Source organism: Balaenoptera acutorostrata, chromosome 5, assembly GCF_949987535.1.
Source record: "Balaenoptera acutorostrata chromosome 5, mBalAcu1.1, whole genome shotgun sequence".
NCBI classification, from domain to species: domain Eukaryota; kingdom Metazoa; phylum Chordata; class Mammalia; order Artiodactyla; family Balaenopteridae; genus Balaenoptera; species Balaenoptera acutorostrata.
Window position 1 is genome coordinate 143,092,982 of NC_080068.1, and position 13,027 is coordinate 143,106,008.

General features: G+C 61.1%; 1 protein-coding gene across 1 annotated transcript in view; it reads left to right on the forward strand.

Moving 5' to 3' along the window:
- The window catches only part of LOC103003599 (DNA polymerase nu-like), a 142,153-nt gene that overhangs the window by 125,465 nt on the left and 3,661 nt on the right, over positions 1 to 13,027 (forward strand). The window contains exons 17-19 of the mRNA XM_057546330.1: positions 3,518 to 3,628; positions 5,902 to 5,980; positions 12,166 to 12,233. Of these exons, the coding sequence (XP_057402313.1) occupies positions 3,518 to 3,628; positions 5,902 to 5,980; positions 12,166 to 12,233 (258 nt within the window). The remainder of the gene's footprint in view (positions 1 to 3,517; positions 3,629 to 5,901; positions 5,981 to 12,165; positions 12,234 to 13,027) is intronic.

Here is a 13,027-nt window from a genome sequence, read left to right on the forward strand (position 1 = left end):
CACAGCCCGGGTCGACGCCTGCAGCCTCCTCGCTGGGGCCCCACACTTGGGAAAAATAAAATACTATCAATTATGAAATGTGAAAACAGTGATAGAACCCAGCACTGCTGAGTGCACGGAGCCAGGGTCACTGCGGGAGGAGGGACAATCGGACGTAGGCCCTCGTGCCGCACAGCGTGGCCAGGCGTGGTGTCCACGGCTGCCCGTAACCGCCTACGTCATCCTCACTGCAACTCAGAAGCTTGGGTCGCACCATTACCTTGCTTTACAGGTGAAGAAAATGAGCCCCGAGAGGTCAAGTAGCTTCCTGAGTTCACACAGCTAACAAAACAGGCAGTGCCAGGCCGGGACCCACCCCAGGCAGCTCGGCCCCTCCAGTGCCTCTCTGCTGCACGGCTCTGCATCCCAGCTCTGCATTTAACTTTCTCGAAGGGCCGTGGAGCTTTACGCTTGCCAGCGTGAAGCATGCGTGCCCTTTGACGCAGCAATTACATTTCTGGGCAGATGCTCAACTGTCATTAAATTATGCTACAGACGTTTGTTGGGTGCCTACCCGTGTCAGGCACTGTGTTGGCACCAGGGATAGGAGCTCCTGGCTCTCCTGGAGACATGATCCAGGGAAACGTAACCCACAAGTGAGCAAGTACATCCAGACAGTGTCAGAAAGATGGGATCGTGGGTGTGGAAGAATCCCGGGGCACTGGGCAGAGAGCAGCAGAGGGCAGCCCTGGGGCCTGTCGGCCACAGTGACACAAAAAGAGGTGACACCTGAGCAAGACCAGGTGAGAGACCAAGGAGAGCCGGCAGGGAGGGGCGGGGGCCAGGAAGAGGCAGGTGCGCGCCCAGACTCTGCACAGCACTACACAGCTCACGAAAAGAACCTGGGTTTCATTTTTCGTAGATTGTTCCAGCAAGAGTGTGGAAAAGAGATCGGGAGGGGAACTGATCAGAGCCAGCACCTGGGAGCAGTGACGCGGCTGTTAGCTCAGCAACTCCCGCGGGGTGGGATGGAGGGGGACCACTGGTGAGAGGCAGACGGCAGGGCGAGGAGGGAAGGAGGTGGTGTGAGCCTGCGCTCTCCCTGCAGGCTCACTGACCTGCCCGGGGGGTGGGGGGGCCAGGTGGGCCAGGCGGGTTGACCATGACGTTGACGAAGCTGTAAGTTCAGGGTCCTCCTTGTGGGCCCCTCCTCCCAGGCCCCGGGAGGAGCCCTGCAGTGTGTTCACGTGGTCACATCTTTCGTAAAATTGGCAAAAGCAGGGTAATTTGACTGCGATTGACTACGACGCTGTCTCTTCCCCTCCACCGTCCTCCACCGTCCTCCTCTCCATGGTATGTGGCATTGCCGTGGCCACAGCTATTTTTTGAATCCGGCTTAAGGGGAAGTCAAATTGGTGACTCATTTAGTTCGTATCTCAGTGTGGGTATTCCTGAGGCTTGTTGCTCTTTCCATGCATGGTTGAGGGGTGCTAGCCGTCCTGGCACAGGGATGGCTTCCGGGAGCATTCCTTCCATGCCTTCCCACTTCCCGAGTGCAGTAACAGGAAGGTACGGGGCCAGAGGTCATCTCGCAGTGTGAACGGGAACTATAATCGCCAGCACCACGAGCCTTGGAAACAAGACTTGACATGTACGGAACCAGGGGCTTCTACTTCGGGCCACAAAGAAGTTCAGACTTTCCCCCACCATAAACAACTAGAAAACTGGGCAAAATATACGAAGCAACTGTTCCAGACACTGGATCATAGGCAGTGTATTACTCTGGTCTCTGACAGAACAGAAGCGAAGGAGGGGAGCCCTCTGACACCCTGTGTCTAGGGCCATAGACCATCGTGCAGGAGGGGAGCCCGAGCAGATTACCGTGGCCTCGCTGAGTTGAGGAGACAAGGATTGGGTCTGGGGAGGCAAAGGCAACCGGATCTTGCAAGGTAGAATATCAGAGAGGAGGAAGTTATAGAGAAAAAGTCTCCACAAACCTTCAGAGGAGTCCGCCGTCTGTCCTTAATACTAAGATACGCGTGCAGAGAGTGAAACTCCGCAGGACTAGGCAGAGTCGTTTCTGGGGAGCAGCAGGCTGAGCGATCTGAGTTCACACGGGGCCGGGGGATGCTTGGGTTCTCACCATTGGAATGGAGGGTGCTCACTGGACATCTGAGACGTTCCGTGGAGACCCCAGAAGGGTAACACTTCAGCAGTAGGTCAGCAGTAGGTCTAAACCCACCCTAACAAAGCTTAAAAGTGGGCCTCAAAAGGATCAGGTGATCTGCAAGTACCTTAGGCCTGCCTAACACTCTTGAAAGGAAAACACCAAACCCCAGCACTGAACAACATAAAACGCACAATACCCAGCATCCAGTCAAAAATCACTAGACAGGGCTTCCCTGGTGGCGCAGCGGTTAAGAATCCACCTGCCAATGCAGGGGACATGGGTTCGAGCCCTGATCTGGGAAGATCCCACATGCCGCGGAGCAACTAAGCCTGTGCGTCACAACTACTGAGCCCGCATGCCACAACTACTGAAGCCCACGCACCTAGAGCCCATGCTCCGCCACAAGAGAAGCCACCACAATGAGAAGCCTGTGCACCGCAACGAAGAGTAGCTCCCGCTCGCCACAAGTAGAGTAAGCCCGCACGCAACAATGAAGACCCAATGCAGCCAAAAATAAATAAATAAATAAATTCATTAAAAAAAAGGAAAAATCGCCAGACACGCACAGAGGCAGAGACTGGAATGTGCCAGTCAGAAGCACGGCTCTCCCTGTTCTCGCTGCCTGTCACAGTTAGGGGACTTTAATTATACGTTGCCTGGCATTGTAGCAGGTGCTTAATACACTGTCATTTTTATAATTATTGCATATGTGAGAAATTCTTCCAATCCGCAGACACATAACGTGTAAGTTGGGGATCTAGTTCTTACCAACACCTAGTAAAACCAGAGTTCTCACTGGTCAGGAACATAACCATTGCAGCACCTCTGCATTCATTTTCTTAAAGAGGACCCCAAATTCTGGAAGCTTTGGGCCCCACGAAGCTTGGATGTGCCCTCCTGTGTAGGGATGTGGTCTCTGACACAGACCATCGGCCCCTCCTTGAGTGAACTAAGGATTAATGCTTTTCTCCCCCATTCCAGCTGCCACACTGTCCAGAATTATTTCTGTCCCCAAGAACCACAAGTGGTTTTTCACCTTTATAGTGTAAAAACCGCCCTTGCTGTCCTACATCAGATCTAAGCACAGCTAGAAGTTAGAAAGTGTGCAAAACATGCCACCAGGCAAGCAAAGGCCACTCTGCTGCTGTCCTTGCTTTCCCACCACAGAACCCACCTGCCCTAGAGACAGACCCAGAGGCCTCAGGGCGGAGCTCCGGCGCTGCTGCTCCGGCTGCAGCAGGGAGGGTGCCCGCGGGGCCCCAGGACCTAATCTGAGAGCAGCTGTGCCCACAAAGGGGAGGGTCCAGCAGGGCGCCGCACCGCCCGCTCACTGCCGCTCTCATCTTGCTCTTCCTTCACGTAACGCAGGCTACGTGGTGTCCATCATGGGCAGGAGGAGGCCGCTGCCGAGGATCCGAGCACGTGACCCGCAGCTCCGGGCTCAAGCAGAGCGGCAGGCGGTGAACTTTGTGGTGCAAGGTGCCAGAGCCCCTCTGCTTCTCGGTTTTCAGCCCCAGGAGATTAGTGCCAGGGTATATCCTGCTCTCGTCCTCCTGGCGGTTACTGCTGGGAGCCGCAGGGCAGGTGCTCAGCACCTGGTCCCCTTCCTGACTGTGACGCGCCCCACGAGGCCAGACGGGAGACAGGCTCCAGGAGGTCATCCGGCCGGCGCCAGGGCCAGACCTGGAGCTCAGTCCCTTGACCCTCGGCCTGGTCTCTCTGCCACAGCCCTCATCCTTGGCAGGCGTCCGAACCCCAGCGCACCCACCACGAGTCTGTCAGTCTTCCTTAGAATGGCCAAAGCAACAGTCTCTGCGTGGAGGGCAGGTGTGAGGCGGCGCTCGGCGCTGTCCTGATGAGGCCTTGGGGGCCTGGGGGTCGGGCAGCGTCCCCACCTGTGACCCCAGTGGTTACGGATGGAGAACCAAGGTCCCTGGGCCCAGAGATGAAGACTGGAGGTAGGACCCCAGCCCCAGAGGGGTTTCTGCAGCAGGAGGGTGGCCCGGGCCCAGCAGACATGGAGTGTGAGGCGTGGATGGTGGAGCAGGAAGGCCAAGTCCCCAGCGAGTGCTGCAGAGAGGCCGGTGTGGCAGTGCTGCCCGGCTAAGCTCAGCCTTGGCGAGCAGGAGAGGGGGTGGCAGCTGCGGGAGGACGGCTGGGGCCGGCTCTGGGCTCAGTGTAGCATCTTCCCGGGTCCTGCCCCGGGGTGACCACCCAGACGAGAGCAGAGCACAGTGACAGCCTCCAACCCAGAGAGGGCTCTGCGTCTCAGGCCGGCTCTCTCACGCAAGGCCGTGGTTGGCTCATGACCACCCGCCTCTGTCCCTGAGGCGTGTGCAAGGCGGCCTTGAAGCTGGTTTGGAGAAAAAACTGCACGCAGACCTCTCCACGTGGGGAGCTGACCAGGAGGCCTGGCCACGCTTCGAGCTCCCCCGGAGAGGTGATCTCCCAGCTGAGCCGGGACAGCACAGGACAAGTGACCTGCCGTTGTCCGTGCTGAGCTGAGCCGGTGCCCACCAGGGAGCTGTCCCTCCACCTGGGCAGACACAGGGCCCGGCAGGCCTGCTCCCTCATCCCACCCCACCTGCGATCTGCTCCCCCCACCCCCTCACCTCCTCTCTCTTGGCTCTGCCCCTCCTCCCAAAGTAGCAAGCTTCCCGACATCCCAGCCCCGGCAGAGGGTCCCTGTGGCGCTGAGACCCCTCGCGGCCGGCAGGTCAGTCGCAGAGACCAGACTTGCACGTCCAGCATTCCTGCCGCACTCGTGGGAAGAGTAGCCCCGCAGTGGAGGAAGGCGGCCCACTGACTGGGGCCTTTTATTTCTTCATGAACCTCAGGAGCCTTGAACAGCTAGAGCAGCCTAAAGCCAGGAATGGAAACCTGAACTTCAGTCTGTTTCCTGTGATCCAAACCGGTTGTTGAGACACCCACTGTTTGCCTGGCGCTGGAACAAGCGTGTCCCCTACGCTGGCCAGCACCTCCAGAGTGCCTGACTGACCATGTGATTGATCCCGCCCAAGTCCTAGAAGCCCATATCATAGCCCCACTCCACACACTGGGAGGCTGAGATTCTGCCAGGTTCAAGGGCTGCACAGCGGGAGGGCCGAGGGAGTGGGGGCTGAGCCCATGGCCGCCGTCCGGGCTCCGTCATCCTGTTGGCTGGTGCAGCGGGCACAGCCCAGGTGTGGTCAGAACCTGTGAGCATGCTGAGACACTGCTCCCAGGGGCAGGTCGTGTTATACGGCAGGTGTAGGGTCCCCAGTCAGCTGACTTGAGTGCATCAGAAGGGGACATCCCAGGTGGGCCTGAGCTGATCAGGTGGACCCTTGAAAGAATGTTTAGGGGTCAGAGTCAGAGATTCTGGCCGTGGAGGGGCAAACACGCTGGGGAGAGGGCCCGTGGCACAGACCTGAGAGTCACAGCCACCAGGAAACGGGAACCCCAGTCATGTGACTGCAAGGAAATGAATTTTGCTGGCAACCTGAGGTCATCTGAAAGTGGGCCTTCCTTAGTGGAGCCCCAGGTGAGGACATAGCCAGGTCCACACTGACCTCAGGCTGTGAGACCCTGAGCAAAGGCCCAGCCACACATGCAAGAACTGAGAGATGGTAGATCCTTGTGGTTCTCCCCTGCTGGGTGTGGGATCATGCGTTACGCAGTGTAGAAAATTCAGACAGCCCACCTGGGCTTGCAGGGCTGCGGGGCCCCGGGCCTCACACTGTTCATGAACCAGCGCCCTTTGTGCCTCACAGGCTCGGCCGCGGACCTCTGCAAGATGGCCATGGTCCACCTCTTCACAGCAGTGGCCACGTCCCCCATCCTGACGGCCAGGTCAGTGAGTGAGCGCCAGCCGGCCCAGGCCCAGCCCAGGGCGCAGACCTGCCCTCCCCAGGGCTCGGGTGGGCGGCCTGCTGTTCTGCGTTGGCCCACGGGCAGACGCCTCCTGGAAGCGAAGTCACGCTGGCCACTTCCCTCCGGGTCTCGGACCTGACAAGCTCACTGACCCCCACGGAGGAACCTGCTTGAGCCAAGGTGCTCCCAGCACTCCCAGGAGAACGCTTTGTTCCCAGCTGGGGCTGAGCAAGGCGGCTAAGGGCCCGCTCACCCCGGAGCACGCTGAGTCTCCCCAGGTTGCCTGGTGCAGAAATGTGTCTCCCCTCGGTGAGCCCGAACCCCTTCGGGCACAGCCCCAGGGGTACACACGCAGCTGCCCGCCTCAGAGTTGGGTGGGCCCCGCGGCCCCTCAGACAGGACACGGGGCTCCACACTGCGTCCACTCCCAGCCCCTGATAAGTGAGCCGATGGCCCAGCTTCTGCTGCCATCCCCGCCCCGAAGGCTCTCGCCAGGCTCCACGTCTGCCTCGGTGGCTCTCCTGGGCACACCCCCCCTAGCAGAGGGAGTGTTCGGGTGTCTGGGTGACCAGGCGTGCTCGTCCCAGGTTCTGCTGGCCCAGAACCACCCCTCGGGCCGCCCAAGGTCCTGGCCTGGGTGCAGGTGGGAGGGGGTGGGTTCTCCTCCCGAATCCCAGGATCCCCTCCTGGCGGCCCACCTGGGCTCCCCAGAGAAGCGAGTATGTCCGACCCCAGGAGGTCTGCCTCCCTCCCTCCTTGGTCTCCATGTCTTTTTGCCACCCCTCCGGGCCCTCCCAGGCTCCAAGTGTGGGCCAGCGTGGGCCTGCCTGCTAAGGAGCCCTTCCCGGGCGTCAGCCTGTCTGCACCTGGGAAGGAAGCTCATGGCGGGTTAGGTGGTGAAAATTTATGAAGCGTTAAGTGGTCTCACGGGCCCCACCCTGAGGGGTGTCTGCTCACTCCCCCGCATCCCTACGGGGCGTCACCAGCACAGAGGACAGCTGGACCCTCCTCCCGCCACCTTTGGGACACAGGGGCCTGCTGGCCTGTGGCCACCCTTTTCCACGTGAGCTTATGGTTTTCTCTTGGCTTCTGATACTATTTTACATCCTCAAGGCATGGGATTTTTTCCTTGCCTGAGATCTTTCATCTTTCCTTAACGAGCTTCTGCCTTTACTTCTTCAGATGTTTCCTCCTGTTCGTTTTGATGTTTTAGCCTGCGTTCTTTTGGCAGTTTCAGCAACTTTGTAGAGAAGTGTGTCCCGGGCAAAGGCCCTGGCCTGGGAATGTGGGGTCGTGTCCTAGTAAAGGAGAGCGGAGAAGGCTTTCCCAGGCTCCACCGCTGTCGGCCTCCGCCTTCACAGCCCCTGCACCGGGCACTTCCTCTGGTCCGTGGTTCACCTCACACCCCCAGGAAGGAGCAGCCACGCCCCGGGCTGTCACCCCAGCGCTGGGAGGAAGGGCAGAGGGTGAGGAGCCCGAGACCCGGCAGGATATAAGCGCTGCCCCAGGTGCCCTGCGGTAGCTGCGCTCCGGTTTCTGCAGCAGCTGCGGGAGGTGAGGGGGCAGGAGCCGAGTAGGAAATGCTCTCCTCTCGCTGGGTCTCTCCTGCCGGCCGTCCCCCACCCCAACACGCACACGCCGAGGCCAGACGCCCCTTCCATCCAGGGTTCCTCGTGGCTTTCTGCTTGGCTCCTGAATCCACGCATCCTGTTCACTTGTGTCTTTTCTGAGGGTAAGATGCGCGAGGGTGTGTGGGGCCTGTGCTAGCGCTGGTTGTTCCGCGTCCGCGATGTCTTGCGTCTAGGAGGTCTGGTCCATCTCCGGTTTCTGTGGGATGGGTGAGGGAAGTGGCATATGAGGGTCTGGGGCTTTTTGGTGACAGTCGTCATCCAGGAATTCAGAAACCCGGTGGCCATCCCTGTTGTCAGCACTGTGTTGTCTTCAGGAAACGCGTTTCATAACAGAACACGCTAACCGCTTCATGCCATTTCAGAAAGCGAAGCAGGCCAGTGTGGAACACGGCCGTCCACACTGTGCTTGTGAACTTGAGTTGTTCTCCCTGGAGTGGCGGGAAAGGTCTAGGACGGCGTCGTGGGGGGCCGACGCGGGCCACGCGTGAGCTGGTATCCGCCTGAAGCAACGTGACTGGAACGCGTCCCCGGGGCTCCTGGCACCTGGTCCGGTCGCCCCGAAGTGCCCCGCGGGCTGGGGCCACAGGACGGCCTCCACTCACTGCCCGCGGGCTGGGGAAGGAGGGCCAGGCGGCTCGTGACCCCAAGCGCTGCCGTTGGCCGAGAGCTCACTTGGCCTCGCGCTGAGCTGTCGGCGGGGCGGCCTCCTCTCTTCCGACGTGGGACCCCCACGACAGTCCCTTCTGGGTCTCAGACCATGTTGGGGCTGGAAAAAAGCTTTGGAGGCTGTCGATTCCAACACCTGCATGTAGAGAAGGGAACCCGAGGGCGTGGTGCAACACGGCCAAAATCACCAGAGCTAGACCAGCACCGGGCCCCCCGGCACGCTGCAGATTCTCCTCGCCCTGGGCTCATGCAGAGGACCGCAGCCCCACTGCTTGCCCACTGGACGGCGTGGCAGCCTCAGAGGACACTTCCCCTGCTCCTTTGCCCGTGGTTACAGGACGGCAGGGTCATCTCACCACACAGGCAGCCCTCTGCCCACCTGGCAGCAACCCGAGGGCATCTGTGGTCAGGCCCAGCCCGACATGTGGGCTCTTGCTCTCCCCATCCCAGGAAGGGGCAGAGAAGGTGCCCGGGGCCCAGGGGAGGCAACAGGACCAGCCAAGCAGCGAGGAGCGGCCTCGAGGGACATGGGGGCAGCAGGCCCTGGTCTTCCCACGGTGACAGGGCAGCAGGTGGAGAGGGCTCTCCAGCGCCTGGGCCCTTGAGGAGGACGTATGGGAAGCAAGGCTGGGGCAGCCAGCAAGCCCCTGGACCATGGCCTGGACCACAGCAGCCGCTGGCCGGAGTGGACGGATGGGAGGCTGGGCCTTTGGGGGCGGGAGGACGCCACGCTGGTCCAGCAGGAAGAACGCAGAGCAGTTAACAAAAGCACAGAGGGACCGCAGGGGCACAGAGACCAAGCTCCCAGAGTGGCCGTCTGTGGTCACCTGCGCAGGTCAGGACGACAGCATAACGGCAGGGGCGTGGGGCCTCGCCGTGTCTCTCAAGGACTGTGGCCAGGCCGCGGGAAGGCCCGGGGCTCAGCAACCGGGCGCCTGTGCTCTCAGATGAGTCCTCACGGCGTGCTCAGAGCTGAGGGCGCCTGGAAGGGAGCTGCCCCAGGCAGCCACGCCGGCCGGGCCACCGCCGGGAGGTGAGGTGAGGCTCTCCGGGAGCGTCCCCACGAGAGCGCGGTTATGTGCGGCCTGTCCGCGCAGGACAAAGGGACGGGAAGTTCCAGCCATCAGCTCGCTTCCTGGGAAACAACGGGTCTGACACCTGTGTTCACCTGCCCCACCCGGGCGCCTCGTGTGCCTTTCCTGCGCCCCAGTTTCCAACAGGAGATACGGTAATGTCGCAGTCAGCTGTGAGAGTGATGTGTGAGTGACTAACGATTCAAACCTATTCTTAGGTTGCTGCCACGCCAGCAACTCAGAATTTCACAATGTAATTTCAAAAAGTATGAAAACTCTTCCTGCTAAATCTGGAAAAAGTTACAAGTGCCTATTCTGTGGTTTCTGCCCATTGGAAAACTAAGTCCCCTTGGGAGCCTAAGACCCCGCCAGAGGCCTAGAAGTCAGTTTAAGAAAGTAAATGCCAATGCTGCCAGCCCGGTCTGGCTGCCCAGAGGACGGTGCCGAGAGCCCTTGGCCAGAGGCTGCGCATAAAATACAGGCCCCCTCCCTGGGGGGACTGCGGGGGTCTGCCGGCCAGCAGCCTGCTGCCTGGGCTGGACCCGGCATGCCCTGGGGATTCACTCCCACGAGCAGCATGGGCTACGGCTGCTCACAGCAGCTCAGACTTAAAGGTGGGCTTTCCCCCATCGTGAGGAATCCAGTTGCTGCCTTTGGTTCAGAGGCTCAGGGCGGCAGGACTGAAGTCCCTCTGGCTCCCTGGCCGCTTCCCTCTTGGTGCCTTGATGGAGGTGGCCACTCCAGCAATCACAACGCGTAGCAGGCAAATGGAGAAAGTAGTGGTGATAGAAAGGGTACCCGCCCCCGCCCCCCCGCATGTCAGCCCTTTCAGGAGCCTTCCTGGGAGCTGCGGGGTACCCACCGCAGGTGGCTGGGAATGCAGCCTCATCTCCCCCGGACCCAGCTACAGAGAAAGGGGGAGAGTGGTTCGGGGTAGAGCCCTGTGCTTCTCGGTTACAAAGTGCTGCACAGCTTCTGAAAGCGCCGGCACGATCCGTCTCTGCACTGGGCTTGAAGACTGCTCCCTGCCCCCTGCCGGGCTCACCACTGTGGTGACCCCTGTCCGGGGGCCTCGCCTCACCTCCCCGTGCAGCCCCAGCTCCCTGGTGCCCCTGGGCCCACAGCTCTGCCAGGCGCTGCCTCTGTCTGCAAGCCCTGTGCCTGCTGTGCACAGGCTGTACGGCGACAAGGACAGGACATGGCCCCTTCCCTCGGAAGCAGGGTCCTGGAGGCAGAGACCAGGTCACACAGAGGGCAGAGCACACGCAGCCCCCCCTCGCCCCCACATGCCTACCCTCCTTCCCTGAGGGCTACAGGCCCTCAAGACCATCCTGCACCACGCCTCCCCCCTCCCTGAGTGCACAGGGCGAGCCTCCTTCGTCCGCCCCAGGGAGGGGCTGGCACTGGGTCTGGGGTCACAGCCCCTAGCAGGTGTCAGAAGCCAACCCAGATCCTACCTCCTTTTTTTTAATCAATTTATTTATTTTATTTATTTATTGTTGGCTGCGTTGGGTCTTCATTGTTGCATGCGGGCTTTCTCTGGTTGCGGTGAGCAGGGACTACTCTTCATTGCGGTGCACAGGCTTCTCATTGCCGTGGCTTCTCTTGTTGCAGAGCATGGGCTCTAGGCGCGCGGGCTTCAGTAGTTGTGGCTCGCAGGCTCAGTAGTTGTGGCTCGCGGGCTCTAGAGTGCAGGCTCAGTAGTTGTGGTTCATGGGCTTAGTTGCTCCGCAGCATGTGGGATCTTCCTGGACCAGGGCTTGAACCCCTGTCCCCTGCATTGGCAGGCGGATTCTTAACCACTGGGCCACCAGGGAAGCCCCCAGATCCTACCTTCTAAGCGCAGGGCACGCCTGGCCCATGCTGGCCAGATCCTTGCAGACCGTGTTCTGTGCGGCCAAGGAAGAGCTTCCAGGGCCGATCCCTGGGGTGTCCCCCTCCTCCATCCCCACCCTGTGCACACATGCACACCCGCCCATCCCTGGCACTTGAGTCTACGTCCTCCCAGGAGCCCTGCCCCTCAGCAGCACCTTTGTTGCCTACACACCTCCTTCCACTGCAGCGTTCACACACCCCCTCTCTTCCTCACCCAGAGGCAGGTGGGGACAGACACCCCTCAAGGGGGTGCCTGAGGGGGCTCAGAGAAGTGGGGCACCGAGCAAGGACTCGCCCAGCGGAGGGGGCTGGAGTGAGTGCTGACTCCTCCCCTGGAGCTCAGCCCTGGGCCCAGACCCGGGCGGGGAGCGTGGTGTCTCGGGGACAGGGAGTGGCCAGGAGGGCAGCAGCAAGGTGCCCAGGCTGTGGGCCAGGACCCAGGAGCAGGGACATGCTGGGGTCTTGTGCCTGCAGAATGGCCTCGAGTAGAGGCCTGTCAGGGTCCCTGCCCCCACGATGGTCCAAGGGGGGCTCTTCTTCCTCAAAATGCTCAGCCCCACCGTGTCCTCGTCAGGCTCCCCAGGTTGCGGGGTGGGGGGCAGGGGGTCGCCCGGACCCTCTTATCCTGGGCCCTCTGCCTCCAATCCATCATTCTAACCTGTGTTCTCCCCCTCCTGCAGGCTGTCCTGGTGACGGTGCCGTGACCCCCCCCAACCGGCCCCTGCCTGGGTCCTCCCACTCCCCACTGAGCCACATCCTCACGGGCACCTTGTGCCAAAACCTAGGCGGATTGGCCAGCACCGGGCAGCGCCCCTCGTGCCCGTGTGCACATGCCCCCCACGCGCCCCTTGTCACAGGCAGGGACAGAGCACGGAAGGCCCACGCACGGGGGCGACTCCCTCCACCGCATGTCTTGCAGGTTGGTTGCCCAGATTCACGACGAGCTGCTGTTTGAAGTGGAGGACTCACAGATTCCTGAGTTCGCAGGTGAGCCCTGAGGGACCAGGGTTGGTTCTGTTTCACGAATAGTTACAGTATCTCCCTGGGGGCTCACAGGCCCCCTCCCTGCACCCGCTGGGTGTCACCTGCAGAAGGGCCAGCCTTGTTTGGGGGCCCTTGAGAGGTCTGGATGGCCACTCCCTGGCCAGCAGCCCTTGGGGAACGCTAAGTGCCCTACTGGGGGCCCTGCATCAGCCCCAGGGGCCCCGGAAAGAAGGGGGCGGCATTGGGACCCCAGGCCGGCAGGAGCCAGGCGGTGGGGCCGGCAGCAGGGTTAGTGCTGGAGCATCGGGGTGGCTGAGGCCCACAGGCTGAGCACAGACTCCAAGCCTGGGTCCCACCCTCCCCCTCGATAGGCACCACCCGCTGTGAGCCCTCCGGGATTCTTTGAAGCTAGAGACCACCTGTCCCCTGACTCAGTCCTCAGGTTGGGCAGGACTCCTCTCCTAAACAACCACCACTGCAGTGGGCATGGGGGCCTCTCTTCTGCCTCTCTAGTGAGAGCAGGAGCCCTAGGGCCCTGGTCCCTCTGGGCCCTGCAGGGCCTGTGAGGGAGGTGGCCGGAGGATGGAGAGAGTACAGGGCTGGGCGTTAGGGCTGGATGCCAGCCTCCCAACCAGCTCCCAAGTGACAACTGGCCAAGCCCTCCCCCAGCTCCGCCACCGCCTGCAGACACCTGCCCTGAAAAATGGTGAGACTACTATCCTCAGCACCCCAGCCTACACGCACCTCCACCTGACAGCTGGGAAACCAACCCATAGCAGGGCCCCATCCTACACAGG